Consider the following 18545-nt stretch of genomic DNA (forward strand, 5'->3'; position numbering starts at 1 on the left):
TGGGCTGCACTGATAGTGTGTTCACTATATGGCATATATTTGCCTTTAAAGACAGAAACAAGGATAAAACACACACAGAACAGTTGACTTACTTATTCCACGCTTGTCTGAGCTTCTTCGCACTGTACACTGTGAAGCGATCTGTGATGGGAAGACAACAAAGCAACAATTCAGTCACTGAGCTGACACTGACTCTTAATGTAATGTACATATCATTACAGTGAAGTTACACACATGCTGCACTCTTTTTAATTTCAAACAATCACATACTGTAAGTTCACATCTGTACGTCTTACTCACAACTCTGAGTTTCTTTATTTAAAGGAAATACTATTTTCCTTCACTGAGTATATTCTGATGCTTCCCTTTGGTCATTTCTCCTTTTTAAAACTCAAAATTCATACACTTCCTCGTATTAAAAGTTTACAGTGTCTCAAACGTCATATCCCTTTCGTTCCTCCAAGTCTTTTCATTTGAAATCTAACGGGAAGTCTCTGCAGGAAGAGACAGTGACTTGTCGCACTTGGAAAATGGCAGCAGAAAATCAATATGAGCTTGTTAAGGATGAAACTATTCACTATGACATGACATGACTGGACTAATGATGACTGGAATTTACACTGTAAGCAATGAATCCCACCACTCGTCAAACGTTTAACACATCTCTGCTGTGATTTGCTTGTGCTGGCCAGTTTCACGTTTCTTCATTTAAGAATTCACAATAAAACTCAACACACACAACTCAGTGCAAAAGATCAGAGTGTCAGCCAGAGCGGTGTTATACACTATAACATTCAACATGTTCAGGCCAGTGAGCCTGGAAATCAGCTGATTTGCTGATGTAGCTAATATGCTGGATTCATGTTAAAGTGTATTTTCAGAAATATTCAAATTTTAAATTTAAAAATGGTGACAACCCCAGTATTACAATAAATAAAACATTTCAACCTGACCTTGATCCACAGAAAATCGTCTTAGTCCCACAGAGTGACAATGAGACGAACTAAAGAGATGCTTGTTGTTTTTGCCATAAAAAATAGAAACATGTTTTCTATGAAAAACATTAATATTAAATGAATAATTACATTTTAACTAAATCAATTAAGTAAAATAAAAATGTGCAGTTTCCTCATGATTAGGGTTAAAGGTTACAGAGGAAAGGTGTCTAAAAACAATGTGTGTGTGTGTGTCATCTTCAAGGTATTTAAGCATAATTAATGTAATTAATGACACCTGTGCTGAACCATATTAAAATTCCTGTTCGCTGCGTCAACCACACTCTTTTTTAAAGATGACTATTGGACATCAGGCAAACCAGCCTGATTGCTGCCATTTCATTGCGCTGCATGTTATTTGTATATTAGTTTGCCAAATGAAGGAGTGGCTTGAATCATTTAAGAAATCCTGTTGAGTAACGTTGTGTGAGCTATGTGCTTCTGCTCCAAAGCCAGACCGCATGAAATTATCAGAATTTTGAGAGGAGTTTGTTGAGACAGTCTCTCCATATTTCCACAGATATGTTTATGACGCTGCAAGTGCTCTCGCGATCTCAGCCAAATACACCATGTGGACACACAGTCCGGCCGAGCTGCCAACTGAGCGCCTACCACACACAAGTTATTCAACCACCCAGCGAGCTAGTCCACCTCCCAATGCTGCCAGCCTAATCCTACTAGCCAGCCACCCAACTGTCTTTCAGTTTGCGGGCCTTCAGCCTGCCAGCTAGTCTTCAGTGGGTCCAGTCACCCGGTTCAGTGCCAGGGTTGGCCTGAACTGGCTGCAGCTTCCTGGCTACCAGAGGTGAAGGCTGTCGGGCAGAGCACCCAGAAATGAGCAGAGTGGAGGCAAGGAGGTGAGTAAAACTTGAATAAACCTGATGAACTCATTTTAAATGCTAACAACAAGAGGAGAGGATCCTGCCTACCACCTGGGTTCCAATACCCGGATCAAAACTGGATTTAAGAGACAAACGCTGAAATCAAAACATGACATAATCTATCACAATCATGAAACTTCCACACACTCTGATCATAGAGATGAGGTTTATAGATAAATCAGTTCAGAATGCGTAAAAGCCCGACCTAATATATCAACGAGTACGACAGTGGAGAGAGAGAGAGAGAGAGAGCTGAAGAGAGATATGGCTGGAAATGAGGAAATATCTGTGGAACCTTTTCATAACCACAAAAATGTGAAAAGTAAGTGGCGCCTCTGCTCTGAGGTCAAGCCACACTATCATGTCTGAGATCCAAACTTGGAGTGATGATAAATTGACGGAAAGTTTTATGCATGTGGACGTACTGTAATAGTGAAAATGTGATGAATCACAAGCGGGAGAGCGATACAGTCATGTGTTTTGGAAAAGTGTGCAGATAACAGTCAGCTCGGAGGAGCTGTGGAAACTCCTCCACACTGATACAACACTGACATCTGCTGCTCACTGCAGGCACGGACACAACCATGCTCTGTTAATGTGACAAGAAATATCTGGAGGAATATTACTAAGAACTTATCAAAGACTTGCATTCATATAAGCCAAGTGAATCCCTCAGGTTAATATCCAGTGTTGATGGCAACATTTATCTGTTTTGTATCATCGCTCACTAACAAGCTCCATAGAACCAGTGACCAGTGATGACATGTTTAGCCGCATGTCGTCATTTCACCGCTGGCTGTCGAGGTGGTGTCCAGCAAACGATGTGGGCTTCATAGACAATTGGACACCTTTCTGGGGAAAACCTGGTCTGATTAGGAGAGACGGCATCCATCCCACTTTGGATGGAGCAGCTCTCATATCTAGAAATATGGCCAAGTTTATTAGCTGACCAAAATCATGTCGACAACCCAGAGTTGAGACCAGGAAGCAGAGCTGCAGTCTTACACGCTTCTCTGCGCCTCCATTAGAGCAGTTGCCCACCCAGTCCTTTAGTATAGAGACTGTGTCTGTCCCCCGTCCACCTACATTATTTAAAGATAAAACAAACAGAAGAGGAGTTCATCATAAAAACTTAATAAAAATTAAATCAACATCTCCAACAGTCCAAAATAAGAGAATTAAATGTGGACTATTGAATATCAGGTCTTTGTCATCTAAAGCTGTCTTAGTCAATGAATTAATATCTGACTATGATATTGATTTGTTTTGCCTCACTGAAACCTGGCTGCAGGAGGATGAATATGTTAGCTTAAATGAATCCACTCCTCCGAGTCATTATAATACTCATGTTCCTCGAAGTACTGGTCGAGGTGGTGGAGTTGGAGCCATATTTGACTCAAGTCTATTAATAAATCCCAAACCTAAACTAAATTATAATTCATTTGAAAGTCTTGTCCTTAGCCTCACTCACCCAACCTGGAAAACTTTACAGCCAATTTTATTTGTTACAGTATATCGAGCTCCAGGTCCTTATTCTGAATTTTTATCTGAATTTGCAGAATTTGCATCAGGCTTGATCCTTAAAACAGATAAAGTAATTATTGTAGGTGATTTTAACATTCATGTGGACAACCACAATGATAGTCTTAGTACTGCGTTTATCTCTCTATTAGACTCAATTGGCTTTTGTCAAAGTGTAAATAAACCGACTCATTGTCTGAACCACACTCTTGATCTTGTTCTTTCATATGGCATTGAAATTGATAATATAATAGTCTTCCCACAGAATCCTCTTCTGTCTGACCATTTTTTAATAACCTTTGAGTTCATACTACCGGACTATAAGCCTTTGTGTAGAAGCTTCTACAGCAGATGTTTATCTGATAGTGCTGTAGCCAAATTTAAGGAAGTGATTCCTTCAGCATTGAATCAAATGCCATGTCTAACTGTAACAGAGGACTTGTCTACTTCCTTTAGCCACCCACAAATAGACCATCTTGTTGATAGTATTACAGGCTCATTACGGACAACTCTAGACTCTATTGCACCTCTGAAAAAGAAGATAATTAAACAAAGAAGGCTAGCACCATGGTATAGCCAGCAGACTCGTAAATTAAAGCAAGAGGCACGTAAATCTGAACGCAAATGGCGTGCCACTAAACTGGAAGAATCTCATCTAGTCTGGCAAGATAATCTCAAAACATACAGGAAGGCTCTCCGTAATGCCAGAGCAGCCTATTACTCTTCTTTAATTGAGGAGAATAAGAACAACCCCAGGTTTCTCTTCAGCACTGTAGCCAGGCTAACAGAGAATCACAGCTCTACTGAACCATCTATTCCTTTAGGTCTAAGTAGCAATGACTTCATGAGCTTCTTTAATGATAAGATTATAACTATTAGAGACAAAATCCATCACCTCTTGCCCTCAACAGGCATTGATCTGCATTCTGATACAGCAAGTTTTGAAACAGCTGTAAAACCTGATATGTATTTAGACTGTTTTTCCCCCATCGACCTTCATCAAATAACTTTAATCATTTCTGCAGCTAAGCCGTCATCCTGTCTCTTAGACTCCATCCCAACCAGGTTGCTCAAGGATGTTTTACCTGTAGTTAGTAATTCGTTATTGGATATGATTAATCTGTCTTTATTATCAGGATATGTACCACAGTCCTTTAAGGTAGCTGTAATTAAACCTCTTCTTAAAAAGCCCACTCTAGACCCAGAGGTCTTAGCCAACTACAGACCGATATCAAACCTTCCCTTTCTGTCTAAGATACTTGAGAAAGCTGTAGCTAATCAGCTGTGTGACTTTCTCCATAACAATAGTCTATTTGAGGATTTTCAGTCAGGATTTAGAGTGCATCATAGCACAGAGACCGCATTAGTCAAAGTTACAAATGACCTCCTAATGGCATCAGACAAAGGACTCATCTCTGTACTTGTCCTGTTAGATCTTAGTGCTGCATTTGACACCATTGACCATCAAATTCTTTTACAGAGACTGGAACATCAAATTGGCATCAAAGGAACCGCCCTAAGCTGGTTTAAATCGTATTTTTTAGATCGATCTCAGTTTGTTCACGTCAATGATGAATCCTCCATGCAGACCAAAGTTTGTCATGGAGTCCCACAAGGTTCTGTACTTGGACCACTTCTATTCAGTTTATATATGCTTCCTTTAGGGAACATTATTAGGAATCACTCTATCAATTTTCATTGTTATGCTGACGACACCCAATTATATTTATCGATCAAGCCTGATGCAACCAATCAGTTAACTAAACTCCAAGCATGCCTTAAGGATATAAAAAGTTGGATGACCTACAATTTTTTGATGTTAAATTCAGACAAAACTGAAGTTCTTGTAATTGGACCCAAACACCTCAGAAACTCTCTTTCTAGAGACTTAGTTACTTTAGATGGGATCACCCTGGCCTCCAGCTCCACTGTAAAGAATCTTGGAGTTGTTTTTGATCAGGATTTGTCCTTTAACGTCCACATAAAACAAATTTCGAGGACTGCATTCTTCCACTTACGTAACATCGCTAAAATCAGACGCATTGTCTCTCAGGCGGATGCAGAAAAACTAGTCCACGCATTTGTTACTTCAAGGCTGGACTATTGTAACTCTTTGTTATCAGGCTGCTCTAATAAGTCTCTTAGGACTTTGCAGTTAATTCAGAATGCTGCTGCACGTGTTCTGACAGGAACCAAGATCAGAGATCACATCTCTCCCATTTTGGCTTCCTTGCATTGGCTACCTATTAAATCTAGAATAGAATTTAAAATTCTTCTCCTTACTTACAAAGCTCTTCATGGTCAGGCACCATCTTATCTAAAAGAGCTCATAATACCTTATTACCCCTCTAGAACACTGCGCTCTCAGGACGCTGGGTTCCTTGTGGTTCCTATAGTTTCCAAAAGTAGATTGGGAGCCAGAGCTTTCAGCTATCAGGCTCCTCTTCTGTGGAACAAACTACCTTTCTGGGTTCGGGAGGCAGACACGGTCAACACCTTTAAGAATAGACTTAAGACTTTCCTTTTTGATAAAGCCTATAGTTAGGGCTGGCTCAGGTCATCCCTTAGTTATGCTGCCATAGGATTACACTGCCGGGGGACCCCACCGAGGGTTATGCCTAGCCAGGCACGGTATTGGTTGAAGATGCACACATCTCCCTTACCGAAAACTCTCTCTCTCTCTCTCTCTCTCTCTCTCTCTCTCTCTCTCTCTCTCTTTCTCTCTCTCTCTCTCTCTCTCTCTCTCTCTCTCTCTCTCTCTCTCTCTCTATATATATATATATATATATCCATCTCTCTCTATATATATATCTCTATATTTCTCTATATCTCACTCTCTCTATATATATATATCTATATCTCTATATCTCTCCATATCTCTCCATATCTCTCCATCTGTGGACATGTCTCATTAATGCATGTTACTAACCAAACTTCCCCGGAGTTTCTGTGCTCTGTCGTCCAGCAGGTTCTCGTGGATCGTGGCTGCTGCTGTGATCCTGCATGACGCCCACTACATATATTATTACTGTCATTATTACTACCATATCTATTACTGTAATCATTTTTATCATTCATTATAATTCATTGTCATTTTATCAGTCATTGTACAATATGTTTGTGTTGATTTGTCCTGTACACGTGACATCCATTGCACGTCTGTCCGTCCTGGGAGAGGGATCCCTCCTCTGTGGCTCTTCCTGAGGTTTCTTCCACATTTTTTCCCTGTTAAAAGGGTTTTTGTGGGCAAGTTTTTCCTCACTCGAACCGAGGGTCTAAGGACAGAGGGTGTCACTCCCTGTACAGATTGTAAAGCCCTCTGAGGCAAATGTACTTTGTGACTTTGGGCTATACAAATAAAATTGATTTGATTTGATTTAGAAGTAAATGAAAAACAGAGATATAATCATATATCTTTGCTTTTCACACACATACATATAAAATCAAGGAAATCACCAGTGTTTGAATATTTTTAGATTTTCAGACTCATTGTAAAAGAGCTCGGAATACTGTGGTGCAGCAATAGCTCACCTAGTAGAGCGTGCACCCTCTGTACCAAGGCTAAAAGTCCTTGCAGTGGTGCCTTTTTCCACTCTGCCTTCAGCTTTCAACTTACAAATAAAGGAGCTCTGACTACTGTAGCTCTAAATGAACTTAATGAACACACTATGTGGCCTTCACAACAGCTTTTCTTTCCAATCAGGTTTGAAATTGGTCATTCGGAGTTGACCCTGTGCTGACTGTATCATTCCCTGACTAATAATTATGGTGCGCTCCGATCCTCTCTTTGCCGTTATTCTGAGGCTTTAACGTGCTTTAAGAGCACCACCATGTGGTTAGCATTCACTAGCTCATCTCTGCTAACATCTCACTCTTCCTGTGTCTGTTCAAAGTGCATCCATGACAGCATCAGAGCTGCAGACATCGCATGAACAGATGCAATGCTTGGAGGCTAGATCCAGCTTCCCATATATATGTGTGTGTATGTAGTGTGTGTGTGTGCGGCTCGGACAGCTGCACAGCTGTTCAACACAGTGTGTGAGAGGCAAACAAGAGCCAACTGTCGCCATGGCCACAGGATGAGAGATTACATTTGTATGTGTTGTGTGTGTGCATGTGACCATGAGAGTCGCCGCAGTTGGTCCCTAATTGGCCACTGGAGGTAGGAGGCCGGGTCACGTATGGTCTGTGATGCCTCACTGCCCCGCACCATCACTCTAACCCGCTTTATGTCCATCGTCGCCTGTCCCCTCTCCTCCACTCCAGCTCTCCTTCCCTCCATAAGCTAACACTAATCTGCAGCCCCTCTATTCATGTGCACTGTAAAAAGCCCTAATGAGCTCCCAGAGGGCACGGCTGCCCTGGCAGAGCTGCCACCTCCACCACGCCCCCGCCCCGCCCCCACCCCACTCCTGGTGAATGCATTAATGGAGTACAGTGAGCTTTTGGTCAATTTCTCGTTGGTTCAGGTTTGGAGTACTGAGAGGATAAACACGTCATCACTGGCTCTGGTGGTCATGTCAGCACGTTAACAAACTGCCTATGCGAAAGTGTTAGCATGACAACTGGAGTTATTCAGCAGTGTGCAGAATGTGGCAGCATAGCTCAGGTGTTCACTGTTAACACTTCCGGGCACATGTTGGTATTGGCACCTATTTGCCAGTCATTCTTTCTGGAGAAGCTACTTTTGCAACATTCAACAATTATAAAAGGAGAAATCTCATTGGACAGGTTTTCACTGAAGGAGCCATCTTCATACATGATCATACACAATGTCAATCAGTGATAGCAGGATCCACGCTAATGCTTCAGCATGCATTCAATAGAAACAGGCTCCGTGCTAACACTTTAGCATTTATTATGTTGATGTTGAAGAGAGTAAGAGAACTACTTATTTATTGAATATTAGAAAACAGATATTCACAGTTTATTCTGATGCTTGTAAAAAGAACATATCTGCACCATATGCTTGTTTCAATCGAGCACTTGCTCACCATTAAAACACAAAGTTGTCCAACCTTTACTATACAGTAAATGTTGAGTTCCATATGGATACTATATCATATGGAATGTTAACGATTATACTAACTATTCAGTATATTTTATGTCGATTACAATGTGGCTCCATGCGAACATACCATAACCATCACCATGTTCTTTGTGTTGGTCAAGGGTTAAGTAGGATTTAGTGTAGTGATGGTTAAAGAGGGATTTACAGTATGAATACAGTCAATGTGTAGAACACTATGAAAGGTCTCACCTGGTTTGAAGTGGGGCAAAGAGTTAACACCAGGCCAGCTGTCCTCAGATGGGGTGCCGATGACCTGAAAAACACACCAAAAATGAAGATAAGGAACATGAAGATAAAATCCAGCAAATGTCATATCAATAAAAAACAAATGCACCATCTTCTACAAGCATTTTCATAAACAAATGATCACCCCGTCAATTAATCACATTCTCACAGCCAATTCAGTTATTTTGCTATGACCAGCATGTTTTGAAGTAAACTACAGTATTTGTACTAGAGAGAATCTGCACTGTGATTGGCTGAACTTCCAGCATAGAGACATTCCAGTGCTTGTGCAAGAGTCATGATTAGTGCATCTTTTATGGAAAGGCTGGCTGAGTTCTCACGCACACAGCCTGAGTTTATGATGACAAAACCCAGAGCAGCAGACATGCCTTCCACATGATCCATCACAGCTAAGCAGCATAATAGTTTCCAGATTGTCCAGTTGTCTCTGATCTGCAGCACACTCTACAGCTGCTAAGGGAACTGTTGGATTTCTGCTGCAAGTCAGAGCACAATGCATGCAGACACTGGGTGGATGTGTGTTGTGGGATCACAGGGATAAATGTGTTTCAGATGTCTCTTGTTGGCAAGGCTGAGAGACAAAGAAAAACAAGAATGAAAGCAAAGGTTGGGGGAATTACAGGCTGTATTTCCATGACAGGATATCTAGGTCACGTACATACACACCGAAATACAAAATGATGTGCTTAAAGGAGTGTGACCAAAGTGAAATTTAATGGAAACCAGAGGAATCTACGAAAAGGTCAGAGCCTTGTTTGGCCTGTGTCAGCCTGTAACTGACTCAAATGGCAGCCATAACTGATGCAATTACAAAACAATGCCACTAGAGGGCAGTAAAGCACCACAAGCTCAGCCCCAGTGTGACTTCCAGAAGCAGTCAGGACAATAGATAGAATAGAATAGAATAGAATGCCTTTATTGTCATTATACATGTACAATGAGATTACAAGCCCCCCATAGTGTGCACACATAAATAAACAAGTAGGGACATGCAAAACAAAACAAACAAAACCACCACAGAAAAACAGATAAAGTGCAGATAGCCGTGCCATAATGTGCAAAAGGTTACAGTGTAGATATAAAATAAATAAATGATAACGTCAGTATGCGGAGCAATGTTCAATGATCAAACAAGTCAGTTCAGTGTAGGTTGGAGTTCAGTATGGTGACTGCCCTTGGGAAGAAGCTGTCTCTGAGTCTGTTTGTTTTGGCTGGTATGGCCCTGTAGCGTCTGCCAGAGGGCAGCAGGTTGAAGAGGTGGTAGCCAGGGTGTGTGTAGTCCTTGATAATGCTTCTGGCTCTGCCAAGGCACCGGGAGTTGTAGATGGTGGTCAGGGGAGGTAGGGGGCACCCGATGATCTTTTGCGCAGTGTTGGTTACCCTCTGCAGTCTTTTCCTGTCAGCTTCTGTGCAGTTTGAGTGCCACACTGACACAGCGTAGGTCAGCAGGCTCTCGATCGCTGATCGGTAGAAGGTCACCAGCAGGTTGGTGTTAAGTTGTTCCTTCCTGAGCACTCTCAGGAAGTGAAGTCGCTGCTGTGCCTTTCTGACCAGTGCAGTGGTGTTAGCTGACCAGGACAGGTCGGCAGAGATGTGAACCCCTAGGAATTTGAAGGTCTCAACTCTTTCCACACTCTCGCCGTTGATGTACAAGGGGGCACGGGCGACCTTGTTCCGTCTGAAGTCCAGGATGAGTTCCTTAGTCTTAGCAATGTTCAGTGCCAGGTTGTTGTCAGTACACCATCCGCTGAGTCTAAGGACCTCATCTCTGTAGGCCACCTCGTTCCCCTCTGTGATCATCCCCACCACCGTTGTGTCATCAGCAAATTTCACAATGATGTTCTCAGGGTGGGTGGGTCTGCAGTCATGTGTGTATAGTGAGTAGAGGAGAGGGCTCAGGACGCAGCCTTGGGGCGAGCCGGTGCTGAGCGTGCGGACGGATGAGAGGTGAGGACCCAGCTTCACGTGCTGGGGTCGGTTGATCAAAAAGTCTTTGATCCATGAGCAGGTTGAGGTTGGGAGCCCCAGGTTGGCCAGCTTGGGGATGAGGATGTCTGGAATTATTGTGTTAAAGGCTGAGCTATAGTCAATGAAGAGCATCCTGACATAGCTCCCCTTTTTCTCGAGGTGGCTCAGTGCAGAGTGGAGGGCAGTGGTTATTGCATCTTCGGTGGATCTGTTTGGCCGGTATGCAAATTGATGTGGGTCGAGGGTGGGGGGGAGACAGGCTTTGATGTGTCTCAGTACCAGTTTTTCAAAGCACTTTGTGATGATTGGAGTGAGTGCTACTGGGCGGAAGTCGTTCAGGTTGGTTGTGGGTGACTTTTTGGGGACTGGTATGATGGTGGCCGACTTTAGGCAGGCTGGGATGTTGGCTTGTTCCAGTGACAGGTTGAAAATGTCAGTGAAAACTGGAGCTAGCTGATCAGCGCATGCCTTGAGTACTTTGCCCGGTACTCCATCCGGTCCTGTGGATGAGTTCAATTTGCAAGCTCAGATAATGAACTTAGAAAAAAAGATATCATTTATTTAACTTAATTTGTGTTTAGAAGCAATATTGCTGTTTTGGGAAAATATCAATAATTGAGTGAACACATGGCAGCATAATTTAGAGATAAGCGTAAAGCCAACAACAGTGAAGGAGGTCAAAAGACTGTAAGAGTGACAAAAGGATTTGTTAGTCATTCTTCAGTCAGTTATTACAACTGGTTTCTCCGTCAAAGCTCTTCAGATTGAAGTAGATAATGGAATGCTTTCATTAACAGTGTGTGGACATGTAGCTTCTGCAGGGTTCATCCAAATACAGCATGTGTTTGTGTGTGTAGTTTATCTGGTTTGTTAGTTTGGGCATGTAAAAATATTAATAAATACAAAACAGTGTGTGTGTAGGATGGTAGCATCAATGTCAAATATTTCTGACTTTAATTCAAACGTTTTGTGTCGATGGAGTTTGCATGTTCCCCTTCTCATGTTCCCCATTACATTAAAAAACTTGATTAGTTCTCTCTGTATTTCTGTGTTTTCTAAATGTGGCGTACATAGTGGACAAGTCTTCACCTCATCCACTTTAAACATCTACACGGTGAAGAGGTTTCCATCATTTGCTTGTTTTTGTCTATAAACATTTCCTCAAGTTCAAGTATGTCGAAATGTTGTACACACACTTGGCCAGCACATTTAGTGTAGGGAGGGATTGGTCTGTTTCAGGGGCCCAACATTTTTTAAAAATCTGGACATGTTCTGCTGACTATATGAACTAAAATCAGTTGAATACTAAATTTAAGCATAATAGTGATGCTAAATTGACGTTCATTTGTCCGCACTTCACTCCAGAGACTTGTTCTTTCAAGTCTCAAGGCTGGAAGCTGTCCTGCATCCAGCTCAGTGGTCAGTTCTGTCACCTTTTCACTGACTGCAGCCCTTTCTCTCTGTATCTGTTGTGGGCTTTCTTTCTACCTGCCACTGCTTTGCCATCAACATGCCCAGACAAAAAGACGAGGGTCTGTGGTTGACTGCCAAGGGCAGATCTACTTTCATACCGCCAAAAAAAGCCCAGCTCAGTGTACACAGGAGACACAGAGGAACCAGGCAAAACAGGAAAAAATGGAGACTTTGAGAGCTGTCAAATGCGGCGATGCACCTTCCAGCATGGACAAGCAGGACCATAACAGGGTGGGGGAGTCTTCTGCAGACGGGTGGGCAGGGTGAGTTATGAGAGAGGAGGAAAGGTTGTGGGAGTGTCACTGGGGTGACGTGGGGGGGATGTGAGTGGATCGCAATCTGGTCCGCAGAGCTGAAATCATCTTGCATTATTGATGGAAAGGTTCTGTGGCCTTTGAAGTGAAGAGAGCGAGTGCTGGGTGGAGGGTGCATTTGGGGCTGGGTGTGAATGTCAAAGTCTTTATGAGGACATCAGAGGGGGGGAAGGCGTTGCAGCAGTACAGCTGAGGGTGGAGGAAAAGAGCTGAAACATCAGTGCTCACCCTGACAGCAGCTACAGTATCAAACCAGCTCACGCAGAGCTCAAGAGTTTTCTATTAGACAGCAGAATGTTTTGTACTTCAGCACATGTGATCGAAAATAACATGATGATAAGCATAAAGTGCTGAGTCAGTCACCTGACCACAATCAAAGTCATCATGTGTATGACCTGTTGGAGACCAGACCAAATGCAAAAGCACCCAAAACACGTGAGAGGTGGAGGTGGAAAACTCTTAACAGTAGAGATGAAAGAAAACAACTATCAGATATAATCATGATGTCTATATTGATTTTTCTCTGTGCAATTATATTATTTATCTTCACTGTGCAATATCTCCTGCCATAATATGTATCGTAATATGAAAATGAGGCATAGTCTTATGCTAACGTTTGGTGGAATACCATACAACCATAATGTGTATTTCTGTGTTTTCTTTCCTGACTCTTATGGAGGCAAAATGGTCTAAATATTTAAAAATATATCCAGCAGGGCATCATACCTTCTAAATATTCCACCACCATTGCTATGCTTTTCTTTAATGTTGTAATTTATGGAGTTATGTGGCGGCTGTGGCTCAGAGGCAGAGCGGTTCGATCCTCTGCTCCTCTGGTCTGCATGTCGAAGTGTCCTTGGGCCAGATACTGAACCCCAAATTGCTCCTGAAGGCTGTGCCATCAGTGTGTGAATGTGTATGAATAGTTAGCTCCTCAAACTGATGAGCAGTTGGCACCTTGCATGGCAGCTAATGCCATCAGTGTATGAATGTGTGTGAATGGGTGAATGAGATATGTAGTGTAAAGCGCTTTGAGTGGTCGGAAGACTAGAAAGGCGCTATATAAGTATATTTACTGTCAAAAAGGTAAAATGTGCTCCTGTATCTTATTATGACTGGAATATCAAATGGCTGTGTAAATAACAACACAGATATAATACAAAAAATAATTAAATCAATGAAGTACGTTCATCATTTTTGAAGTATAAAGTCACAATGAATAAATGATCCTTTCAAACTGTAGTTTAATAAGCTAATTATGTATTTTAAAATTGTTTGGCAGCACATTTTATAATGTCAATGAGCATTTTACTGACAATGATTCAAGGCTGATTCTCTGATCATTTCCCTTTTTATTTTGAGGTTTTCACCCTCTGAATCATTTAGTGTTGAGCGTTTTGCACATTGAAGCAGCACTTTTAAACATGTGTGACTACGCTGTATCTTCACTTGTTTTGACCAGAAACCAGCCTTCAGCTAATTACTATCATTCTGAAAATCTTGACATGAAACAGTGATGGATGAACTTAAATATATAATCCCATGGAGTTTTGTCACAAACATGTCAGTACTTAGAATGTCACAGCTATTATGCCTGTTAATATCACACTAGCTATTTGACTGAGCAGTCAGAGGACTGTTTGTGAATTTAATTACATATTATACCACCTCGCATCCTAATGGCTATAATTATGTGTCTTCACAGAGGTGTTTAACTAAAGATACCAGACAAATCTTTCACAGTTTTCAAACTCTTACACTGACTGACTGATCTGGAGATGCAGAAGTGGTTCCTCCAAAGGTGGAGAGCCCCTAAAATGAGACAAAGACGACATCTGAACGCTCCTCCATATGTATTTTAAATAAGCTTTGTTAAAAAAATATAAAAGCATCCAACAGGTAACTAAAAACATATCCTGTGTATAAAAAATGTACAGAGGAGTACAATGGGGAGGTATTTTCTTGTTTTAAAAGCTTTTTGGTTGATGAAATTGGTCGAAATTAGTCACTTTGGATATAAGTGTCAAAAAATAGTTAGTGTACAGTGTGACAAGGACATGTTAGTGCAGTAATAAGTACAGTGACAGTTTTAAAAGGGTTTTAAGACACCCCTGATCTGGTAGGAACTGGTAGGATGACCACCAACAGGGAACAACAAACGAGAAAAGTCTGGATTGCCCTGAGCGAATGGGTGGCAGAGCCAGGCGTCGTTCATTGGAGGAACGCAACAGACGTGAGGTAACATACTCTACAGCATGCCTGTATAAGGGCTAGGTGAGCATTAGAAACTAGGAGCTCAATGAGCAGTGTGGTCACATGTGACCTTTTGGGATGATTGAAGACCAGGTGTGCCGCCACGTTCTGGATCATCTGAAAAGGTTTTGCTGTGCAGGCTGGGAGACCCATCAGGAGGGCGTTACAGTAATCGAGTCGTGAGTTGACAAGAGGAGTTGGGTAGCATGTTAAGCAACAGAGGCAATGTGATCAGAGAAGGTTAGTTGGTCTTTGATTATGACTCCTAAGTTCATCGCTACACTGGTAGAGGAAAGACATTTTGATGTTGATGTCATGGTGTAAAGTAGGTTTGGCTGAGAGGAGTATGCGGATAGTCCGAGAAGCATTCAGAGATCCGTTGATAGATGATTCTTATGTTTAATTATCAGCTCACACTTCACAATGCTGCCTTCAAAAGTAAAATCAGCTCATGTTTGACTCTTGAACAGATGACTGATGGCATTTCTTTGCCCTCTATCCACATTCTGAATGGAAAAATCCATTTGCAAGGACAGAGAATTCCAAACGCTGCACAGATGGAGACATATGAAGCAGCATGTTGAAAGTGAGGACATGGTAATCCATCAGGGAGTGCAGGACAGGGTCAGTATTCATCTCACAAAGTGAGTGAGTGTATGTAGGGTGTGTAGAGAGAGGGAGAGTGAATTCCTGTGAGGTCACAGGTCATGACCCCGAGCTCTGCATGCATATTCTGCTGGACATACACACTCTGACCCCCCACCAGCTCAGCTACAGACCACCCAGCCGGCCAGACACAAACAGAACGTCTGACCTTGACACAAGAAACCCCCTGATTATATTTACGTTGCCAGACAGAGAATGAAGAGATTAGTGAGATGTGGGTAGTTAATGCACAGAGAGCAGACACACTCGTCACAGCTGACATAAGAAGCTTCACTTCAAACGATGTGATAGTACACACAACAACCCAGCAGCCCACCATGATCAGGAGAAGAATGTCTAATGCCTGAAGACCAAAAATAGGTGATTAAACTAAAAAAAATAATAAACATAATTTCTTTGGATTTGATTGAAAAAGAAAATCATAATGCTTTACTCTGAAATATTCAACATGGCAGTTTTCCTGTTCTCCTATTCAAGCCAACAAGGCATGAATCCAGCATCTACTAAACCAAAAAAGCTGTTTCCCATAATGCAACTTGAAAGCATCTTTCATTCGAGACCTCCTGCAAAGTTAAGGTCTGTTTTTCCTCCAGAACCACAGAACACTTCACATAACTGTTTTCACAGGCAGAGTAGTACCAACCTTTGACCAGTAAATTGATATTCACGTGTAAAATCAGCGGAATTCCCCTTTACAGTGTCGTAAACTAAAAAAGGCCACAGTGGAGAAAGTAATAGACCTTTCTCATGACCTGCCATAACAGGGAAAGCACAGGTGTAGCCAGTAACATTAACAATGTTTGCATTCCATTTAGGTGCCGCGGTAAGTTACGACCTGAAACTGTTAAACCTTAATTGAATTCAGACATTATGAGTTTTTTTAGTTGTGATCTAGAAGTTAGAAACCTGCTAAACTGTTTGGTGGTTTTAGTTTCAGCAGTTAGAATTCTGTTCTTTCGAGTTCTCTGCACCTTTGGGGGAGGTGCACGTTTCTAAGTTGCATTTGTTACCTCAGAGATCAATCCTTTAATCCAGGCATAAGTACCAGAACTGACCCCAGGCCCGGCTGAATCCCGCCCCTGCCTGATCTACGTTCCTAACTCTGCGCTCTGTCTTTGTCTCGATCCTGACCCCAGCCTTCATCTCCTTCTCCCTGCTCTGAAAATCACAGTCCCACCCCTAGCTCCTCTCCAACTCCGTCACAGCCAAACAGATTGGGGTCACCTCCAGGCAGGGGTCAAACGGATCAGAACCAGAGCCAAGTGGATCAGCTGTCTTCCACTGTGCCCCAGTGGAATGTGTTCAGTAAGCCCCGTCTATCCTGTCTGGGTTTCAGCAGATGGATGCTCATGTCACTGACACAGCGGCTGTTGGTGAATGGCATTATTTATCTCCCCAGCAGCCTCTTGCTCTCTCCTGAGGGAAGATCAGCTCACATGTGCACTGGCTTACTCCTCATAGCAGGAATACACTCTAAATAAACAGCCTCTCTATTGAGAGAAAATGGGTATTTGCACCATGCAGGACCAATGGGTCTGCTGTGAGGAGGCTCTTTCACAAAGGCCGCTCATGGTAACATGCTCATGATTTTCTTTTAACAGCAAATATGTAAATATGTCACAGGAACTTGTTTGTTGAGGACTAACTGATTTTTTTCTGCTAAAATTTGCTATATGTTTTTTCTTGTCAACTCATTAAACAAAAAAGCCAAATCGAATGAATGTATCAGCTAAGAACTGCTGTCCTGCTGCTGGATGTAAAGCCATCAGATCAATTGCACTGTTTGTTCCTGTTTGAGGAACATTTGTTAAAAACTACAGCAACCAGAATTAGATAAATGAAACGAAATATGTGTGACCTGATTTTAGAGATTTTGGAGCCACAGAGCCAGGTGTTGTGTAGAGACTAACATATTATAAATAGAATTATTCAACAGATAGTTGAGACAAAGCAATCTGATTGGTCAACTAGACATTTAGAATGTGCTCAAATCACCATGACTCATCACTAAAATATTACTCCAGATTGGGTTAGGATCACATCCTCCATCAGCTGTGTGTTGAGTTGCAAATACAATGCTACGAGCTCAAAAATGACAAAATGACAAATCTATCCATGAAATATCTTATTCCTACAATACTAAGTAACTACAAACTAACTACAAAGTAGTTTAGTTATATGTTATATGTAGTTGTATGTTATATGTGCAGTATTTATTCAGTTTAACAGCTTCATGAATGTTAGTTGGCTGGGACTAGAAAGCGTCTCCATTGCTATGTCGTTACTAAGGCTCGGACTACTTGAAGGAGATTTAAACTGTGTTCCAGTCTACTGCTGTGACTGACTGCTTTCCAGGTATTAGACAGATCCCGTGTATCAGATCAGAATGGAAACAGCGAGCAAAACTTGCAGTTGGTAATTGTTGTATAATGGCAATATTACATTCAAAGGTGAGCTCTAACTTATTATTGGCACTCCAGCGACAGTGACAGATCTCACAGCATACCTGCCGTGCCAATAACGACGTTAAAGCACACCCTCTCATGTAATGTTGCTTAAATAAAGCATCACCACATTCAATAATCGCCAGTTTTTCACTTAATAAGAATAAAAGCTAGAGCACACGGTACAAGCTCATGACAAGGTTAACATACTGGTGTTTAACTGGTAATGTTAGCATGGTTGCAAGCTTAGTTTAGCATGACACCATGCTAACATTTGCTAATTTGTATTGGATTGTCAGTCAGTCCTACACTGGACAAATTCTGACCATGGCGCCACAGGAATGATCCGAGAACTAACAAAGTTATTCCAATTCATCCTGAGGGGAAGATAGATGTCTGCACAGAATTTCATGTTAATCTGACCAATGGTTGTTGGGTTATTTCAGTCTGCACTAAAGAGGTGGACTGACTGACCGACACTGGCATCCTTGGAGCCTCGAGCATGCTTAAAAATTGACCTTTACCTCATTTAAACCTCACAGAGCCTCATGTAAACACATTATGTTAACACGATTACACGCATGGACGGAGGAAGCATTATCACGGTATGATATGTGAAGTGCTCCCATTTTAGCCACAGCACTGAAGGCCAGGAAAGAGTAAACGTGTTTCATGATGGTCCATTTCTTGGTCAATTTAAAATGCTCTGTGCT

At 41.9% G+C, this 18545-nt stretch overlaps 1 protein-coding gene across 3 annotated transcripts in view; it reads right to left on the minus strand.

Moving 5' to 3' along the window:
* cdk14 (cyclin dependent kinase 14) overlaps positions 1-18545 on the minus strand; it is a 194931-nt gene that overhangs the window by 59973 nt on the left and 116413 nt on the right. For all 3 annotated transcript variants that reach the window (XM_019279270.2, XM_019279271.2, XM_010739115.3), the window contains 2 exons: positions 8658-8721; positions 93-141 (listed from right to left, as the gene is read on the minus strand). In XM_019279270.2, the coding sequence (XP_019134815.1) occupies positions 93-141; positions 8658-8721 (113 nt within the window). The remainder of the gene's footprint in view (positions 1-92; positions 142-8657; positions 8722-18545) is intronic.

Source organism: Larimichthys crocea, chromosome XIII (assembly GCF_000972845.2).
Source record: "Larimichthys crocea isolate SSNF chromosome XIII, L_crocea_2.0, whole genome shotgun sequence".
Classification (NCBI taxonomy): domain Eukaryota; kingdom Metazoa; phylum Chordata; class Actinopteri; family Sciaenidae; genus Larimichthys; species Larimichthys crocea.